The sequence below is a fragment of the Poromitra crassiceps genome (assembly GCF_964638095.1).
Source record: "Poromitra crassiceps genome assembly, chromosome: 7".
NCBI lineage: Eukaryota > Metazoa > Chordata > Actinopteri > Beryciformes > Melamphaidae > Poromitra > Poromitra crassiceps.
This window is the reverse complement of record NC_139628.1, coordinates 26,525,495-26,546,741: the sequence shown is the minus strand read 5'-3', so window position 1 is coordinate 26,546,741 and position 21,247 is coordinate 26,525,495. Positions and strand designations below refer to the sequence as shown.

Sequence of the window (21,247 nt, the reverse complement as noted above, 5' to 3'; positions counted from 1 at the left end):
CTTAAAAACCAGGAGTTCATTAGGGTTTCTGTTGAGAGGGATCAAAACAATCATCACTGCACAGTCACACTCAAAGCTCAGATGCAACACATTTTATGATCCAAAACCAAAGTGATTCGATGTTTTTGTGTTCATTTAGTCTTCTTTGAGGTACGTTTTTGAGGTGTGTTTTTTTTTATAAGCCCCTTGTTTACTGGTGTCAAAATGTTCCCTGTATACTGCGGCTTACTTGTGTTGTGTTAATGACATGCTAGGTAGGGCGTCCGGGTAGTGTAGCGTAGCGGTAGATTCCCTGCCCACCAACACGAGGGTTGCAGGTTCGCGCCCCTGTGTTACCTCCGGCTTGGTCGGGTGTCCATACAGGCACGATTGGCTGTGTCTGCAGGTGTGAAGCCGGAATGAGGGTATGTGTGCTGGTTGCTGCACTAGTCCCTCCTCTGGTCGGTCGGGCGGGAGCGCCTGGTCGGGGCGGAAGGGAACTGGTGGGAATAGCGTGATTCTCCCACGTGCTACGTCCTGCCGGTGAAGCTCCCCGCTGACAGCTGTCAGGTGAAAAGAAGCAGCTGGCAACTGCGCATGTGTCGGAGGAAGCATGGTGCTAGTCCACGGCTCTCCCCAGGTGGGCAGAGGGTGGAGCAGCAGGAGGAAATTGGCCAAGTACAATTGGGGAGAAAATGGGGTGAAATCAGAAGAAAAGGCCTCGGCAATACGTAAAAATCAATCTGAAAAATGTGTGCCCCTGTGTATTTAGATTGAAGATGTACATTAACATGTACTATACTTCCTAATTAAATATTTGCCCCTAATATCCAAGAAGCTCCGTTTCTCTTGATTGATGCTAGGTAATACTAAATCTTATTTCAACTGTTGATTTGTTTTTCCCCAGATTCCCAGACTGGGATGGTGCGATACCACGCCACATGACCAGGTGAATTTCTCACACCAAATCCATTTTCTAATGTCTAGCCTGCTGATTGAAGCTATTAGTGGCTAGTATCCCTGCCTGTCATTTTCTAATGTCTAGCCTGCTGATTGAAGCTATTAGTGGCGAGTATCCCTGCCTGTCATTTTCTAATGTCTAGCCTGCTGATTGAAGCTATTAGTGGCGAGTATCACTGCCTGTCATTTTCTAATGTCTAGCCTGTCGGGCTGTGCAATTAATCACATTTTAATCTCAATTTCAATTTTGGCTTCCCACAATTATGAAAACAAGATAATCGAAATAAAAACAATTATTTTGATATATTATTTATTTTAGTTGGGCTATTTATTGATCTTTTTCTCCTTTGGTTTTCAGTTAAATTGTATTTAAATGTAAAAGAAATTCAGTATTAAAAATTATTTTCAAGTACAATAAATGCATGATTTTACCATAGTCAATGAGTAATCGCGTTAAATATTCGTGATCTCAATATCAGTCAGAATAATCGTGATTGTTATTCTTTTTCCCATAATCGAGCAGCCCTACTAGCCTGCTGATTTACGCTATAGTGGCTAGTATCCCTGCCTGTGACGCAGGAGACCGGGGGTTCAATTCCTCGACAGGGAGCCATCAATGTAGCCTGTCAAAAAAAGATTGATTATGTTTGGAAGCGTGCAAAAATGACAAAATGTCCAATGTTTTCCAAACGAAGTGATTGATTTACTTACGTATGTTTTCAATAACAAACAAAATATCGGCACTTCCCTTGTAATAAGTCTAAGGCCAATCATAGACAAAATAAACATAGGCAAGGTTATTCATTAATTCATTGACGCACGGTCGAAAACTTGTTTGCTGCTTCTCCCGAAATAGAGAGCCCCAGGAACGAGTCCGGAAAACATCGATGCTAACACTTCCGGGTTCTTCACTGTTTTCGCCTATGGGATTTTTTAATGGGTTTTTGGCGCGATGCTTCTAATAAGGTCTCTGGGCAACGCGAGCTTAATCAAACGCGAACGAGTGTTCAGTAGGATAATCTTCACAGGAGGACCACTTTTATGAGTTTTTAAGCTTTTACGTGCCGTTAAAAGGGCGGCTAGCTAGCAAACGGCTAAATGAGACTACACTGTTGAGTCGACGGGGATATTATACGTCAATAACGTCATCACTTCAAAGGACGAACACGGAAATTCTCTTTCCCTCACCTGGTTCAGCCCGTTCAGCCCGGGGTAATCAGTGCACAGCAGCGCACACATCAACAACACTCCAGGTTGAGTGGTGACGTGACGGGGAAGCCTATGTGACACTGTGTGTAGTTCTGGATTAGCTTAGCACGAGCTTTTTACTTCTAGGGCTCGCATTTACGCTTCAAAACTCATGAAAGTGGTCCTCATGAGTGAAGATTATCCGGCTGAACACTGGTTCGCGTTTGATTAAGCTTGCGTTGCCCAGAGACCCTATTTGAAGCATCGCGGCAAAAACCCATTCAAAAATCCCATAGGCAGAAACAGTGAAGAACCAGGAAGTCCGGGACTTCCGCCTTCCGACTACAAAAATACGTCATCCCTGGGGCTCTCTATAGCAACACCTGTGCCAGGGAATGGCTTGATTATCTTACCTCTGCGGCTTTGCCCAAATTGACAGTGGCACTGCTCCCCCAAGTGGTCGGAGGATAACCAAAATCAAAGAATATCAAAAATGTCTCTTACAGGCATGTTTTTGAATTGCCAAATTGTTTTTCCCCCAGATACCCAGACTGCCACGTGTCCAGGTGAATTTCACAGAGCAGATCTTATTTTCTAACGTCTAGCCTGCTGATCCGTGCTAATTTCCCCCTTCATCCCTCCCTCCTTCTCTCCTCCAGCGCTCTCCCCAGTTCCACGGGTAGAGACGCCCAGCCCTCCACCTCCTCGTCCCAGAGTTCACAGCAACGGCGCCAGAAAGCCAGACACGGAAGAAGCTCCCACTCCCGCTCCCGTTCTCGCTCCCGTTATCGTTCCCGCTCCCGCTCCCGCTCGCCCAGTTGGCGACATCGCCGCGAGAGGAGGGAGAGGGAGGCGCACCGGGCGCGCTCGCGATCTCCGTACAGCTCCAAACACAGTCGCAGGTCAGTGGGACACTGATTCTCTCACCAGAATATGTTGTCGTTGTGAGCAGCGGCTCAATAGGTCGGTCGGTCGGTCGGTCCACAAAAAGTTCAGCACCCTTTGCCGTCCGCAGTTTTCGCCCTAGAAGGCTGGAATTTGGCATGGAGGTCAATAAAGCTCAACACACACGTCACATGACATTTTTTGCCCCAGAAGTAAGTTCCCCATTCATTTTCTCCATAGACATTTCGAAAATAATGAGGGGAAAAGATAAATTTTAGATTTTTTTTCCCCCTGCTTGTTATTTTTTGTTTTTGCGCCAAACTGAATGTTTTATGGTCACTCACGATTCAGTAGGTCACAGGTTGACTTGGTTCCAGCCTTAAAACTCGTTATATAAGGATTTTTCAAAAATGTCTATGGAGAAAATGAATGAGGAACTCACTTCTGCCTCACGAAAAGTCACGTGATTGTTCAGCTCTATTGTGTGCGTAAAGGTGTGTGTTTGTGTTCATGTCAATTTGCTAAAAGTGGGTGGTGGGCGGCAGCCATCGTGCATTTTTTGGAAATTCGCATATTGTCGCTGTCGGTCCAGGACCTCGAATCTCCAAAACAGCAACTTTTCAGGAAGTTTGCTCTTAAAATACTGAACCAAACGTCGTCAAAGTTGGCACGTCTTAATTATAGTTAAGTTTCCCGCTGAATGTGTCATTACTTTATTAATATCTTACCTGGATAAGCTCAAATGATGTTGTTTATATTATCAGTCCGACTTGGAAGCACTCTCTCCCGGCCAGTCAGGCGGGAGAGAGTGGTACGCTCATGCACGAGCCCCAAGCTCCGGGGCGCGCAGCAGCAGCAGCGTGCCCCTCGCCTCTCATGGCCGAGGCGGGGGCTTTGGCATTGGGATGAGAACAGTCTGACATAACGTAGCGTTAACGTTACTTTATTCTCGTCAGAAAACACTCAGATTTGCATGTTAAAACAAGTTTGCAGCCTAGGAATAACTGGAAAACATTTGATTGATCTATTAACGTCAGAGGAAGCCAGGATTACCGTAGTCAAAACGATATGAGAAATACACAGCATGTCTGCCGCGTGACTTTTCCGGGTTTACTGTCCTGCGTGGGGGGATACAGACGGAGGTAGGGGACGAATTTCGAGGTTTGACTGACAGATTGAGGGCGAATGGCGTTACGAGATTTACTCACAAGCTCGTTTTAATGCTTTTCCATTGGTTGCATTTGGTAAAAACCACACAGAGACGTGAAGGGTGACCAATGGCACTGATTTATGACAAAAAGTAAAAAAGTGAAAAAAGGGAGATTCGAGGTCCTGGCACAACAGCGACGATATGTGGGTTGCAGCTATTGCGAATCCGTGCTTGTTTGATTTTATTCTTTATTTTGATCTTATTTTACATGATTTAATTTTGTGTATATTTTGTGTATATTTCGGACTGCATATATATGTAATTTGATTACCTACTTGGCAATGAAGTGATTCTGACTCTGACGAGTCGTTCCTGAGTATTGCCGAGTGAAATACTAAACTGTACATTACATTACATTACGTCATTTGGCAGATGCTTTTATCCAAAGCAACTTACAATAACACATTTTAGTCAGCAATAGAGCAATCAACTATGCAACACAGTCTATGAACTCTACAACTTCTGAAGGAACAGTGGTACAAGTTTAGTTTAGTTAGTGTTTTGTTTTGAGAGAGAGAGAGAGAGAGAAAGATGTTAGTTCAAGAAGGGCTCAGATGGAGCCTGAAAAGGTGTGTCTTTAGTCTTTGCCGAAAGATCGGCAGTGGTTCGGCCGATCTTTGTACCAAACTGTACCATTTGTCCAGGTCCCGGTCCCGGTCTCGCTCACGCTACCAGCGGCGGGACCGTTCCTCCTCCTCTCGCTCCAGGAGCCGTGAGAGACGCTCGTCGCGAGGAAGATCGCCTGGCCGCCGACGGAAGGACTACAGCGCTAAGAGGCTGGCCAAGAAACTGCTGGAAACATCATGTGAGAGAAAACAGACTTCATGCATGTATTAGGGTTGGGACGACATGAAAATGTCATGTCACGATTATCCTGTCCAAAATAATCATGATTAACGATATTATCGTGATAATCATCAGAATAGGCTTAAAAATATAAATATGGCACTAAAACATCCTGGAAGCACTTTACCTTACATTTGGTTAAGAAACAAATATTGGAGGTGTTGGCCCCCCACGGCAGGACACCTTCCCTCCGGCAGGTTCTGTAGGTGGGAACTTTTGTCTTTCTGTTTGTTCCTTAAGCTGGAAACATGCTACAACGTTGTCAGCCTTGTGTGCCACTGCCTGCCCGCTCCTGCCAGATTTGCTTTGGGTCTGCGGGGTCCCGCAATAAGTGAATAGAAATGTTCATACTTTACCCTGAAGCCTGAACGCGACCCTGAGCTGCAATAAGTGAATAGAAATGTTAAAGGATGGGTTTTCCGTGGGGAATATGAATATATATTAAATCTCACGCCCCTAAGGTTTTCGAATCCGTTGAAATTTTTGAAATTGGTTATTCACTGCCATGCCTATCAAGCATCTATCACATTATTTCCATGTCGCTCTGACGCAAAACGCGTCAGAGCGACAATCCCCGCCTTGCGGAAGTCGTGCACCTATGAACTACAACTGTTGTTGGCCATGGTCCCGCCTCTAGAGGTCCTCCACGCCCCTTCAGAGGCCTTGACAAAAACAAAAAGGCAGCCATCTTTTTCAACCGCCTAGCCTGCTGTAGCTAATATTAGCTTTCCATAGTTCCTTGCAAAGAGACCAATCTCGGGAACGGAAGCACGTACCGACACGGGACTGGCGGCATTGGAAAGCTCGTCAAATTTTACATCTAGTAGTAGGTGGGTTGAAGTAACGAAATCAACGCTGAGCAATGTACCCGTTTTTACACATTTTTACAGAAAATAGTTACAACATCAGATGCGCGTAACTCCTACGAAAATGCCTTAAAATGCATGAATTTTTTTTTATGAAGACATCTCCCGACATATATACTTCGGTTTAAATTTGGTGCAATTTGGAGGCAATTTTATTTTCGATTTATTTCTTCTTCTCGATATGTTTTATTGTCGAAGCCTTCTTCTTCTTCTTCTTTGAGTTTTATGGCGGTTGGCAAACATATATGTGCATTACCGCCACCTACTGGAGTTTGATATCAGCCAAATGCCTGAGGGGTGGGCATGAAAACGAAGGCCACGCGAGCCCAGTGCATTGTGGGAAATGTAGTATTTCGAGTCCCCGCACCCGCACCTCCCCCCCACCACCCCCCCCACACACAGAGTGGATTTCGGTTGATATCTCTGTGAGTAAACCTCCAATTTCAAAAAATTCAACGGATTCGAAAACCTTAGGGGCGTGAGATTTAATATATATTCATATTCCCCACGGAAAACCCATCCTTTAATACTTTACCCTGAAGCCTGAACGCGACCCTGAGCTGTAATAAGTTAATAGAAATGTTAATACTTTACCCTGAAGCCTGAACGCCACCCTGAGCTGTCATTTTTCCTCTTCCTCATCTTGTGACTGTTGGACTCCACCTACAGCGCTGGCCAAAGATTGTTTATGTCTGAGAAGATGAATCACTCTGTAGTAAATGAGGAGAGAATGAAAGCCCGGGACCCGCAGTTTATTTTTTGCCCACCAGCTCCCGCCCTCAGCCAAGTTAAAGCCGCCCACTCCCATGAGGTTTGCATCCCAATGCAGTCCTGTTTGCATAATTCTATAACCTACCATCAATTTATCATCATTTCTAAGCGCGTAATATTTCATAGAAAATGTCTTTTAAATCAGAATTCCACAGAGAGGAACATATTAGTGCATGGTGCACGCAATCCCTGTCTGTCATACCAGCTACATTATCACTAAAACAAAGTCCAGGAAAATGATCTCTAGAAAAGAGTGGGACTCTGCATAATTGTTTTTTTCTGAGCCACAAATCTTTCTAGCAATGCCATTGGCTGCTAGAATGTATGTAAACAACAATTTAAAGATGTCATTATTACAAATGATGGAGAGCTTGTGAAATTGTCATGGTCAAGCATCTCATTTGTGATTTTACTACAGAACATTGAGCTGATGTCACCATTCATTTTTCTGCTCCAGGATGCACATTGTCACATGTTTGTATTGAATTCCGCTATATTGCCCCCATCTTTATTCATGAATTAATTGGGTATAAATGTCACATGACTGTCTTCTCCTCTTCGTCCCTCTAGCTGTCCAGTCCCTGTCGCAAGAGACTGACCTGGATGCCGTGGTTAAATCTCTGGGTCCGACCATATTGGCCGAGCTAACCAAGATGAAGTCCGCCGCCGCCTCTAAAGGAGATAAACCCTCCTGGTCTCCACCTGCCACAGCAGGAAGGAGATCCTCCTCGTCCTCATCTTCCTCATCTCCATCGCCAGAGAATGTGGTGAGCAAAAACAACGCAGTATCACACAAGTCTACACTAAATACACGTCCGCACAACTTATATGGGCCAATTCTACCGAATCGGTTGAAAGTTGAAAGTGTTAGGCGGAGTTATTAAGTTTACTGCTATCTCAAACACTATTTGGGGTTTCAATAGATAATAGAATGATCTTAGTGAACATCCAAGATTTGTATACTTCAAAGCTTTCAAAATAGTTGTTTTGGTTGTGGGACAGCAGTTTGCACCGATTCGGTAGAATTAACCATACTAGAAGAAATATTGTGCGGCGCACTCCTCCCGCACCCCTCCATCTTATTATAGTAGTGAGATATATTCTCCGTCTTCTTCAGACCATCGTCCTGATAAGTCCTTATGTTGAACAGCGCAGCAAAATCTTAAACTGTAGTTATAAGGACAGACGAAACTTTTCAGTAATAAGTAAGAAATAAAATTAAACGTTTAGCTTCTGAAATATATATTTTTTAGACAGACAGGGAGCAGTTTGCTCTGCTGTCATCACCCCAGCTGTGTGTGCCTCGCCCCCCGTGTCTTGCGCTCTCATTGGCTGTAGCTTGTTGATGGCTCTCCTGACAGGATCAGATACAGTATTTAGCCCATATCGTGTTGTCTGAACTTAGCTTAAAGTCCCTGGAAACCAGAAATATTTTTTTATTATTTAGCATTTTGAGTTCATCACATCACAGGAACCTACGTTAATAAGCCACCAGCCAAATTTGAACGATGATGAACGTCGTCAAAGTATATAAATTTAGGTTTGACAGTCATGGCAAAAGTCATGAGAATCAATTATATTTTAGAGTGTATTTTCTCCCGCGGACTGTGTGGGCTGTGTGGGTCTGCAGCAGAGGAGACCTGCTGGAGGAGACCTCTCTCTCCGTTAATGGAGAGAGAGAGAGAGAGAGAGAAGGAAAGAGAGATTGAGTGTGTGTGTGTGTTCGCGAGTTGCTCGACGCATAGCACAGACAGAGAGGGTTTACAGAGAGGAAGAGATCTCTGCGCTGCGAGTGCACAGCGCTACTGTGTGTGTCAGTGTGTGTGTGCGCGCATGCGTGTGTGTGATTCGATTAAATCTTATGACGTGATAAGATCCTGCATTTTAGCACCGCGCGCACCGCTCTCTTCAATGAGGAAATGGAAATCCAGACCTTGTAGAAAAGTGGCGATTTTAAGGCTTTGGGTTGAAAGTAATGGCTCATACTTTCTGAGCCACACAATTACTCACATAAGACCCTAAATAACATAGAACGTTTTTGTGGATTTTGGTTTCCAGGGACTTTAAGGTCGGGCTGTGTGTGTGTGTGTGTGTGTGCGTGCGTGTGTTAGATAATGAAACTAGCTGGTGAAATTTGACAATAACCGGTCTCTCTCACTCCGTCTCTCTTTCTCTACCCAGGGCGCAGGCTGGGTGACACTGCGGAGGATTCCTCGTTGTCTGACTCACAAAGACGTGGTCGATGCCATGGAGCCATTTGGCAAAACCACCCAGGTTTTACTGCTAAGGAGCAGGTCAAAGGTGCGTGTCAATCCACCATCCATCAACTCTTCATCTTTCTTAAAACACACACACACACACACACAGAAAGTGTTCCCTTGACCTCCCTGAACTTTAGCCATTTGATGGATGATTTTAAATGTAGTCACTGGAAGGTCTTCCAAGTTATAGTAATGTATATGTGTGTGTGTGTGTGTGTGTGTGTGTGTGTGTGTGTGTGTGTGTGTGTGTGTGTGTGTGTGTGTGTGTGTGTGTGTGCGCGCGCGCGCGTGTGTGTGTGTGTGTGTGTGTGTGTAGGCCACTGTGCGTTTTGAGAGAAAGGAAGACATGAGTGCTTTGACCAGCTGCAAGGATTTCACCATTCATGGATATAAAATTGATGTTGAGGTAAAACACATCCACAGTCACGCTCTTTCTTTCTTTCTTTCTTTCTTTCTTTCTTTCTTTCTTTCTTTCTTTTCTTTCTTTCTTTCGTCATGATTAAAAATGTTCTTTCTTTTGTTTTTTCTTTAATTTATTTTTCTTTCATTCTATCTTTCTTTCTTTCTTTCTTTCTTTTTATTTTGTCATGATTAAAAATGGTCTTTCTTTCTTTTGTTTTTTCTTTTCTTTCTTTCTTTCTTTCTTTTTCTTTTTTCATGATTAAAAATGTTCTTTCTTTCTTTTGTTTTTTCTTTCTTTTCTTTCTTTCTTTCTACTTTTGTCTTTCTTTCACCCATCCTTCCATCCATCCTGAAAACATTTACATAATCACATCTGTTTGACCGGTTGCCGATATTCAAAATGTTCCAAATATCTAAACTACATGTCTGTCATTTTGTCTACAGGAGAACTTTTCTAAGACAGAAAAATACATGTCTGAGAAGTAAGTGTTTTGTTTTGTTTGATTTCTTTTCATTTGGTTTTATTACCCTGGCATTCCTTAGCATTTCCTCCCTTACTATAGATCAGCGTTTCTCAACTGGTGGGTCGCGACCCAAAGGTGGGTCGCGGGGCCGTTTAGATTGGGTCACGGACATTGGCCCAAAAAAAAAAAAAAAAAAACATATTTCATTTGAGTTAAATTCAGATTATTGAAACTGGATTAGCCTGACCAGTTTTACTTGTTTAACAAGCTGAAGCATATGCTCTGCCTGTAATTCAAGAGAAGTCTGCCTTTTCATTTCATATTTAATTTTAGTTCAATTCAGATGATTGAAACTGGATTAGCATGCCCCAGTATGCCCCAGTTTAATTAAAAGTTATGACCAGTTTAACTAAAAAGCATATAGCCTGCCTGTGATTCAAGAAAAGTCTGCCTTTTTATTTCATATTAGTTAAATTCAGACTATTGAAACTGGATTAGCATGACCAGGTTAACTTGTTTTATTATTATTATTATTATTAACTTGTTTAAAAACATATAGGCATGTAATTCAAGATAAGTCTGCCTTTTATTTCATATTTCATACAGTTCAAATAAGACTTTCTGAGCATGACCAGTTTGACTTGCCTGTAATTCCAGTCTGCCTTATTTCAATTGGTTTTTAGCCCTAGTTGCACTTCTGTTGCACTTTTTTGTTCATTTGAGGTTTATAACAGTGCATGAAGGCATTGTGTATTAAAGTAATGCGCTATTTTTTGTGCAATAAATTTGAGTGGTTTAAAAAAAAATCTGAAATTTGGGTCGCGACTTCATGACAAGGAAAATAGTGGGTCCTGAGGCTACACCAGTTGAGAACCACTGCTATAGATGATAGGGCAGGGGTTCCCAAACTTTGAAATCTGAAAATCTTCCAGGGCCCACCCAACGCTTTAATCACACCTCTGACCAATACACGAGACTAAGATGATGTATATTGATATTCCCTATATGTAGTCAGTGTTTTTTATATTGTATATTTTTTATTTCATTAACAGAGCATGTGAACTTGGGCCTAAGCGAAATTAATAATCCATCCACATACAAAAACATTTCGGCAAAATACCAGAAAGCAGATGGCCAACATTTTCTCCCCCCGTACTCATCAGAAGTATTTGCATGCATAACACAATTGTTGAGACAAAATGTGATGAGCAACAACAGAAGAAATCAATCCACAAGCTATTAACACTTTGAGTGCCACGGCCCTTGGGCAAAAGGTGCTGTACTGTGCCACATAGGCCGCAATGCATTTTAAAACAGTCATATAATTTCTTTAATAATTACTATGTAAACACTGAACACGCACAAATAACGATGAGACTCTCTTCTATCACCTGCAAAAAAAAGTTTATTGATCCCATTTTCCGTTCTTTAGTTATGAGCCGGAGAAGATAGCTTGATTTGACCAAAAACAGCCATTTTTTTCTAGAAACCTGAGATATTCAGCCTTTTGTGAAAGGAAGCATTTCAAGCACATCATTGACTCATTGCTAATATTTTCTGATGTAATGACACCTCAAAAATAATTTCCTTCAATAAAAGAGTGAAAACAAAGGAATTTTGTTTGGCCAAATAATATTTTTTAGCTGCAACCAGCAGCGCTGGCCCCTGCGTGCGCAGACCCTACACCTTCTTGCTGGTCTTGATTTACTGCTGGTGGGCATCAGATAGCCTATTCTAGCTTGTTTGCTCTCTGTGCATCGAGCCTGCTGCAGCTGCCTGGGTCTGTTGTATGCTGTAGTGCCCTGCGTGCCCCCCCTCCTCCTCCCCCCCCGTTGTGGGAGGAGTGTCTCTCTGGGTGAGTGCGTTTGCTCTGCGTTTGCTCTGCTCTCTGAAAAGTCTGCTACATCCAGCTTTTTTACAGCCGCGTGTATTTGTCACCAGCTCCCATGCTTCCAGTTGAGAATAATAACAACTCCAAATGCGGATGGGCTGTAGCAGCGGACACAGAGGTGCTCAATTGTGACAGCAGATTGGCTGCTGCAGGCACAGCTACGTTATGCTTCAATGAAGCAGCTGCATACGGACGGATGCGATGCGATTTCCTTTTCCCCAACGACTTCTTCTGTGTGTTTTACTCCACGTTCTCTCATCTGGAGAGCGCTGTCGCCACCTAAGGGTTCTGTAAAATAGGTTAGACACATTCAATAGCTCTCATATTGTAAGAGGCGATGTAAGAGGCTTAGATCGACACCCCCCCGTCAAAAAAACAATTTGGAGTTATTGACGCCATTTGGCGTCGCTGGCAGCGTACGGTAAATTTCTCTTGACGCCATATGGCGTCGCTGGCACTCAATGTGTTAATGCTAGGCTGTGAAAAATGCTACCTTATCTGTAAAAGGGGTAGTCTCGCTTGCCAGACTAACCTTCCCTGCCGGGAGATAAGTCTGGCTGTATGGAAACAGGCTGCTGGTATAAGCTCTGCCATTGGTGCCGACCCGCTCTGACTGACCGGCTGCGACCATATATGGATTTCCGTCCCTCCGTGACGAATCTATCTCAAATGCCTCTGCTGCTGTGAAACAACATCAACAAAGCTAGCTCGTTGCTAGTACACGCTGAAAATGATTGGATCCCCCGTTGTAGGGAGAGAGTCTGGCAAGCGAGACTGGGTTAAACCAAACCGAGCATTTTCCCCCGCAAGTCCAGAGTGGTGGTTTACACTGCCAGACTCTCTCCCGGAAGGGAGGGAAGTCTTGCAAGCAAGACTAGTAAAGGGGAGACTCGTGGGGTACTCATTGAACCAAATTTCATTCAGATAAATTGAGCTGAGAGGTCAAGGGGCCCCTTTGAAATAGTTTTCCCTTGCCCAAATGACAAGCTAGCATATTATGCTTGGTACCAATGGATGCGTTCGGTCTTCTACTGTAGTTCCTTCTGATAACAGGATCTCCACTGTAGCTTTAAAAATGACCCTTCTACAGCCATTTTATTGCCTGCGAAAATTGTGAGTGTTGGCAGACCGCTCTTGGCCCACCTGCAGTACCTCACACTTTGGGAATCACTGCTATAGATGATCTAGGGATTGAAACTTAAATGTTGGTCTAAAAATGTAAGCATGAGTCTTTTGTAATGTAAAAAAACAAACATTGCTAACATCTGGTATAGCGGTTCAACCCTTACAAGACCATACAATCCGATTTTACAGTCATAACATTACACATTACAAAGTGCCAAAATATCTAATATCTACCCCAATATCTAACTGTTATGATACATTTTAATGGAATAATTACAAAAATTAAGCGAGAAGTTTTTGTTTTTTCAAGCAAAAACTCAGAACATGGGGAATAGAAAACATGACCTTTGACTTGCGTAGCGCCCCTTTTTCAGCCCGTTGATCCACACGACTCTCTCTTGTCCATAGAAAGCCTGTCTGCTCCACTGAGTCCAAAAGTCAAAGCGAGAAAGGCTGCCCACCTTCCACTCTGGTCTGTGTCGTGAACCCTAACCGCCCCAACCTTGTGGTCCCCAGTGGCAACGACGGCAACGTAGGTCAACCTCAGAAACTACTGCCCCGGCAGCTGTTGCTGCAGCAGCAGCAGGCAGCGTCCACGTCTGGCTCAGATGTGGTTACCACGGCGACAGCATTGAAGACCCAAACTCTACATCTCAGGACAATAAGTAAGAGATTACTGTGTGTGTGTGTGTATGCATTGTCCCTTGATGGTCCAAATGTTATTTCAATTAGTATCCCCCCCACCCCCACCCCGATGAATACAAATTAGGTTGGGTCATCTGATTGATCGGGCATGAGACCGCTCGGCCGATATATTGGCTCTATCAGCTTTGATTGGAGCTCTCTAAAAAGGCAGATCTGAAGAGCCCATAGAGACAGTGGATGAAATAGGCCACGCCCATCATGGGGAAAGCTCTCCATTCACTCCCATACACCAGCGTCATTTTCCTTGAATTAAACGTAGCTAAAAGCTGTTGTGTGGTGGGCTGCGGAGACAACAAATGTAAAAAAAAAATCGCCAATTAAAGTTCTTTGTACTCTCGAGCAAAACAAGGAAGCCATTGAGAATTGGCTAGGGAAGAAAACAAAAAAGCCTATTTGAATACAATCCAAATTGCAAAATATGTTCACCGGCCTCGGTGACAGGGAGATTTTAATTTGTCGGACTTTGATGAATTTTAACTGTAAAAGTCTGGCTATTACCGGATAACGGAAACAGTAGCCAAGTGTATTGCTAGCATATCCCGCAGATATCTAGCATATCCATATCATTATCATCACTATAAAGATGTGTGAATGTCTTATATTTCTCTCTCTCTTCTTTCGTGCCCCTGTCTCTCTCTCTCTCTCTCCCCCTCTCCCTCTCTGTGTCTCTGTCACAGGATGCATCAGTAGGGAGCCCTGGGACAAGGATCGGGTAGGTTTCCTCACATCACTCGCATACGTCTATTCACCTTATGTAGCCCCGCCCACTTGACCCGTTTGTGTGTACGACTTCCTGTTCAAAACGCCGGCTCTTTTACCTGCTCAAACCAGAGATCGTCTCTTTGGTCAAAGCTAGTGACTCACTGGATGCAGGCTGCGGGGATAAGCTCTGCCACAAGAAGTGTAAACACACAATCGATTCCGATTGTGTGTTTACACTTCCTGTTAGTCTCTCAAGCCAGACTGTCTCGTCTACATAAGGTGAATAAACTGATATTCAGACATCTTGAATGTGAAATAATACATCCATCATGGAGTCAGACCGGTCTGTCTATGAAAGGAGCTGTCAGCCTAAGGATGTAACCGGAATGGGTTTTATGGGTTTTGTCTTTCTCCATGTCTCTCCATCTTCCCAGTTCATAGACGCGTGCTTTGAGAAGAAGCACATATTGATAACCAACTTGCCACCGTGCGATGACGACTGCTACACAGAGGGCGACATTGGCGAACTGCTGAAGCCGTTTGGAGTCGTTGATCGACAAGACGGAATCTTTGTTGTGCCTCAAGAGTGCCTGGTAGGCACCAGTTTGGTTTATTAATCCCACGCTTTGATGCTAGGCTTCTTTTCCCTGTCCACCATGGCGATGAAATTTCATCGTATTTATTTATTTATTATTTGTATTATTATTTATTGTTCTTCCATTTCCATTACACATGGTATTAGCGCTGAGAGATTATTCAACATGGTGTGGTGGTCACACAGGCACCGCAGCTAGGGGTAGGTAGGTCGTAGAGAGGCAGGGGTAGAGGGGTGGGTAGGGGGAGGGCCTAGGGCCGGGGGTTCCCAACCTCTTTTTGGCTTGTGACCCCGCTTTGACCCCAGACATTCAAATTCCGGTACATCGGTCATATCATCAGTGATGTCACATGTGAGAGTATGCTGATTTTTTTTCTCATAATTCTGACTTAATCTGAGAATTCTGACTTTAATTGCAGATTTCTGACTTTATTCTCAGAATCCTGATTTAAACTCGGAACAAAACAAAAAAAATCAACGAGTGGCCCTAATCATTGGTAGTTTTAAGTTGTGTGTGGTATAAAAAAAAGCAAGGGGGTGGGGCTAGGGAAAATGGCTATAGCTAGAGATATGAATGTCTTGGAGAGTCGGGATTCGATGGGTGGATAGTGGGCGTGACTGAGGGGATCTGGGTGGTTTAGGGTTAAGCAGTGTTTCCCACAGGATTTTGAGAATTTGCAGTGGGGGACTGCAGTCCCCCTAGGGGGGTGCGGGTGCATGCCCCCCCGCAAGTTTTTTTTAAACATTTTAAAGTAAAATGCATGAATTTGGTGTACTTTGAGAAAGCTTAAGAGCAAAATTAAAAGACATGTCATCAATAAGGCCGTTTCACACCGGTGCGGATTTTCGTGCGAATATTCGGCACGGAGATTTGCAACAAAATGTTTTAATGAGTTGCAATTGAACCTTGCACACCGAGGCGGAACATTCGTGCGGGGGTTTATTTTTCCGCACGGACTTTGACTTCCGCGGATTTTCGGATGCGGCAAGATACGTTTGACCAATGAAATCCTTTATTTACAACTGACGTCACATTGTAGTATGGAGCTGCGCTGCTGTTTGGCATGGTGATGATTAAATTTGTGTTCATAGCCTACTGTAACGTTACAGGCTATCTATAGCCTTCCTAGCGTGAACGTCCCCCCCAGTTTCCTCGTTTGTTTACAAACACTGATCCCTCGTATATCGTGATTTTTTTTTAAAGCAAAAGACGGTAAACAAAATAAATTACATGAAAATGCTCACCTCAAACACACTGCCAGTCATTGTTCAGGGTCGATAGGTTTGCGGTAGTTTGTGTGTTTCCTCATTATGTGAGGGGCTATCATCCCCAACAGAGCCTCAAATTGCTCAACTCCCATTCTGAAATACTGCCTGAAGCGACCGTGATACAGGCGCAGCTCCTGGACCAGCTGATGAAACTCGCCATGTTCTGTCCGCCTCTCTCAAATTGGGTGAACCCAGAACCTTATTTTCCTCTTTCTCGTTTGTTTTCTCAGCAAAATGAGGAGCAGGTCATCATCACTGCTACTACTACTGCTTGACTCCATCGTGGTCTCTGCTCACTGTTTTTCCGCAGACGGAAAATGAACGTGGGAATGCGAATAATTCGCACCCGCACCTGTGTGTATAGTTTGCAATGCGGAAAATCCGCACGAAATATCGCATCGCATTTCGCAACGCATTCCGCACCGCACCAGTGAGAAACGGCCTTTACTGTGCTGTGGGTTTACAATGACAAACTAAATTCCTCCCTATAGGTCAGGGATACTCAACTTGCTTTGCCACTTTCGTGAAATGATAGAAGGCGAGGGGCCAGTTAATAAACAAACAATATACATTTTTCTGTAGCGGATTGTAGGTTTTTGGGGTGTCAGCCGGGGTTTAGGCTGACAGTGTTGTGCACACCGGATAGTTAGTTAGGTTAAGTTAGTTAGGTTAAGTACATACCGTACATAAGTGCCTGGGTAGCGAGCAGATGGCGGTATTTGACAATTTAGCAGCTAAATCGTAGATTATTGAAAGATATTCCATATTCCAGACTGAAATGCTATAACAGAAGTATTGGCCAGAATGACATGAACATTTATTGGACACTTATTCAGCGGATATCTTGCATGTTGCGTTCAGGTGCACTGTAAAAAAAAAAAAAAAAAAAAAATTTTTTTTTTTTTTTTTTGGTCAACATCTTATTGTGGCGGTCAAAATATTATTGTGGCGGCCCGCCACAAATTCCTTTATGTATGGGAAACACTGGGTTAAGGGTAGGACCATGTTGTAAACAGTTAGCCGTATTATTGAGGTACTGCCAAAACGTTGACTAAAGTGCCATAAGGCTGAATGGCCACATCACGGTGCTAATGGGCTTCAAGATATTTGCGCTTGTTAAAGATAAATAATCTGGTTCGTGCGTCTGATTTTTCTTGCAGGCCGTCGTCAAGATGCCGTCACTTTCCAACCTTTTGGACTTGGTGGAACATTCAATGGAAACGCCTCTGCTGATCAAAGAGTGGACACTCGGCTTAGACGTAGTGGATGAAGACATTGATATGTCAACGGTAAGGACAAGCACGCACACATACACACTATGTGGAGCCATACATGGCAGAGGTGGGGACTCTGCCATGTATGACTCTAGTCTCAGTTCTCTAGTCAGACTCAGACTCTAGTCTCAGCTTTAATTGCTTTGAGACTTGACTTGATGCAGGAAGAGAAGACTTGTTAGTCTCAAGTCTTCACCGATATGAAAATGTTGGCCGATACCGATAACCGATACTAACATTGCTGTTATGGCCAATAACCGGTATTTACCGATGTGGATATGAAAAGGTTTCTAAAGTCTTGACTTGAGCGCTTGTGTTTGTGCAAATTACTTCAATTGAAAGTAATTCCATTTGTTCCAGCAGACGACTGGATTTGTTTGGAATGATTTAATTTATTGAAGTTGAAACTGATTATAGAAATCAAACTCATGATGTTCTTACCAAGTTTTTGTCCTATTAAGACCATATTGCATTGAAAAGTCCTGATATTGACTTTTCTTTAAAAGATTAAATTGATACTGGACTCTTGTTCTGACTTGATTTGCTGTTCTACATTTAGACTTGAGACTTGACATTAATGATATGGACATGACTTGACATGGCTTGGACTTGACATTTACATCTACTCCACTCTCTTTAGACTTGGGACTTGCCTAGAGACTTGAGACTCGAGCAAAGTTGATTGGTCACACCTCTGATAAATAACAGCCCATTTACACCTGGTATTAAAATGTGATCCGGACATGTTATCTGGATAGCAAACCATCTGATCTTGCCTCGGCATTTACACCTGCTATTTTTAATGTGGATGTCACATCGTGAGGTTTCCATACCAAATTTCAAGCTGAGAGAGAGGTCGTCATATCTGTATTACCTGATCAGCCCGTGACGTCAGTCAAGCCCTAGCGTGACGTCAGGCATGACATCAGTTGTCCTCAGTTCATGACGTCAGGCATGACGTCAGTCCTCCCTAGTATATATAGCACGGGTTCTACGTCACCCCCCACTCTGGCGGATCACAGCAGCAGCCGGCATCGCGGCTGTTCATCTCCCCTGAAACCATCCTCTGAAGCCATCATTTCACCCCACCCACCGCACCCAGTCCACCACCAACGAGTCTTGACACCTGGAGAATCCCGGGGGGGGATTCTCTCTAGCCCAAATAGATGCCGCCCTCTCGCCTAAAGAGGAGCGCCATCTTACAATGGGGTCATACGCCAAAGTACTTGCCATGCACGCCACTTGCTAAATAAAGTCCCTTGTTAAACCCTTACCGACCGGTCTCTCATGATTGAAACACCTATAGCGCCAGCACACAACGTGACTACCTTCAATGCATTGAGTTATGGAGCAGCAGTTTTACTTTTACTCATTGGATCTTCATTGAAGGAATATTCCACTCAACACTGTCTGCTCTGATGTGTCTGTTTCAGGTTGGCTGTTATAGATTTCTGATGAACCTGAACGGTGCCGTAAGTAACGCACACACACACACACACACACAGACACACACACACACACACACACGCACACACACACACACTAAAGGATCAGTGTGTAGTTTTTTCGTGGCATCAACCTACGGCGGCCACGAAACTCGTGAAACTCGTGAGTGTATTTATCCAGTCAATGCTCTAGCTCTGAGCTGCCCCCGCAAGTCGCGGGTTAGCTAAAGACTTTTAAATACCGCTCAGAAAGACATAGTTCCAATTATAAAAATGCTGGGGACTATTTTCGGTCCTGCGTAACTACTTTCCTGAGATCGCAAACTATTTACAGCCGGCGTATTAAGTTGTAGGTTGGCCCAATGCACCACGATGATGAAATGTGCTGGCCAGAGCAATGGCATGGCAACAAAATCTTTGTTGATTTTGTTATTTTCATAGGATTTGTTGACTGTAAGCAGTGCGTTAAAACATACCTGCCTTATCCTTTAAGCTTCACAGCTATGGGGCATGTTTAAGTGTGATAACATATCATCATAATAATGAATTCAGGGATGCAAACTAGTCATCTTTAGGTGACATTCACTTTTTTCATCCCAAAATAGAAGGATTTCTGAGTGGTTTTATGTCTGCCCTGAATTTGGTCACATTTTTCATTATCTATGACTTTGCATCCTGTATAATACAAGATAAATATATAGTAATTATTTTAATAGCAACAGGGAGACAAGATAACTAGGGCAGCAGCTTGCCGAGACTTCTAGTCATTTTCACCATCAAAACTGTGAAGTGGAAATCCCAATTTTTTAAACTCATTCAGTGTCTCTGTCTTCCTGCTTACTTCCTGGTGTGGGACCTGTCTTCCTGCTTACTCCCTGGTGTGCGACCTGTCTTGCTGTCTCTCTCCAGTCTTCGGCTGAGATCGAAGCCACGTGCGCGCGAGTGGTGTGCGTCCGAAACGTTTCGCCGGGCGAAGCCGAGCACCTCAGGACGACACTGTCAAAGATAGGAGGCGTCAAGAACTACCTGCCTCTGCTGAACAAGGTACACACACACACACACACACACACACACACGTTCACGCTCTCACACTTTAGTCTCACGGCAAAATCCCATTACACAATTAAATTAATCTCCATCCCATTGAAATTAATGGTCATGTTAGGTGTGATGTCAAAAAAATCCTGTCATTTTGTTTTAATCAAATTTTCTTGTTGTCATCAATTTAGACTTAGGAATTGTGTTATGATATCTCAAAATCACCATATCACAATATGATCCCACTGACAGACGATAATCAAATCAATTTATCATCCATCGATATTTGCCCCAATTTGTTTACATATTTTATGGACTAAATGGTTAATCGATTAATCTAAAGAACAGTGAAAATAATCGTTGGTTGCAGCCTGACTCTCTCACTTGTCTTCTGTGTGTGTGTGTGTGTGTGTGTGTGTGTGTGTGTGTGTGTGTGTGTGTGTGTGTGTGTGTGTGTGTGTGTGTGTGTGTGTGTGTGTGTGTGTGTGTTCGTTCCAGGTGTATGTAGAGTTTGAGTCTGTGGAGGATGCAGACCGCCTCGGGGTTTGGTTCAGCCACCTGCAGCAGCTCCCCGGCTACCAAGTCACCAGGCTGCAGGCTCCACAAGGATCCTGCACAGCACACGGTAAGCACGTTCAAGTGAAGAAAAATAAACTCATAACAATTTCACATTTAATACGTCAAGTGTTATTTCTTTTAGTTGAGGAAAACTACTGTTAAACAAGCGCAATTCGCAATAGCTGCAATAGGGGCAGCCCACCCTACTCTGCCACTCGAAATCCCCACCCCCCACTCTCTTTTAGCCAATTGGCATGAACACAAACACACACACACACACACACACACACACACGTCAAGTGTCTCCTGTTGTAAAAAATGAACGTTTGTAACATTCCACAATTTCTGCAAACTGGCATGTGTTCTAATGGTAGAGAGTTTTCTTGAACACAACGCTGTTGAGATATAAATACAGGAGACTCGTTGCTTGCTTTATCTACAGCACCAAAACTTCCTCTGAATGCTCTGCCGGACCCCAAGGAAGCCGTCACCGGGTCAACCGTGCCGACAACTGGCGTCGCCGTTCCACCCGGGTCCGTTCCACCGTTCTACGTGACACTGAGAGATGATCCCTTCCACTTTGCCATGGCTTCTCCTTGGTTTAACATCCCAGGTGAGTTTATTTTTCTTCTTCTTCTTCTTCTTCAATCTTGATTAACATCTTGACTAGTTTCAATCACTGGGATTGAAATGAGATCAAATATGTGTGGTGGCCTGCAGAAACCCTTCATATGGTGAACATTTGACATTTAAATTGTTTAGATAGCTCTCTCAGAACAAAAATAATGGGTATTTTAATCTGTTATGTGAAGT

The 21,247-nt window shown here is 43.6% G+C and overlaps 1 protein-coding gene across 1 annotated transcript in view; it reads left to right on the top strand.

The window, feature by feature from the left end:
- LOC310779501 (uncharacterized protein) overlaps positions 1-21,247 on the top strand; it is a gene marked incomplete at both ends in the record, with an annotated part of 41,592 nt that overhangs the window by 2,794 nt on the left and 17,551 nt on the right. Inside the window, 15 exons of the mRNA XM_083640032.1 lie at positions 887-928; positions 2,787-3,029; positions 4,867-5,027; positions 7,276-7,472; positions 8,887-9,006; positions 9,283-9,372; positions 9,813-9,850; positions 13,365-13,513; positions 14,231-14,265; positions 14,690-14,848; positions 17,280-17,408; positions 18,827-18,865; positions 19,748-19,882; positions 20,375-20,501; positions 20,877-21,047. Of these exons, the coding sequence (XP_083496158.1) occupies positions 887-928; positions 2,787-3,029; positions 4,867-5,027; positions 7,276-7,472; positions 8,887-9,006; positions 9,283-9,372; positions 9,813-9,850; positions 13,365-13,513; positions 14,231-14,265; positions 14,690-14,848; positions 17,280-17,408; positions 18,827-18,865; positions 19,748-19,882; positions 20,375-20,501; positions 20,877-21,047 (1,835 nt within the window). The remainder of the gene's footprint in view (positions 1-886; positions 929-2,786; positions 3,030-4,866; positions 5,028-7,275; positions 7,473-8,886; positions 9,007-9,282; positions 9,373-9,812; positions 9,851-13,364; positions 13,514-14,230; positions 14,266-14,689; positions 14,849-17,279; positions 17,409-18,826; positions 18,866-19,747; positions 19,883-20,374; positions 20,502-20,876; positions 21,048-21,247) is intronic.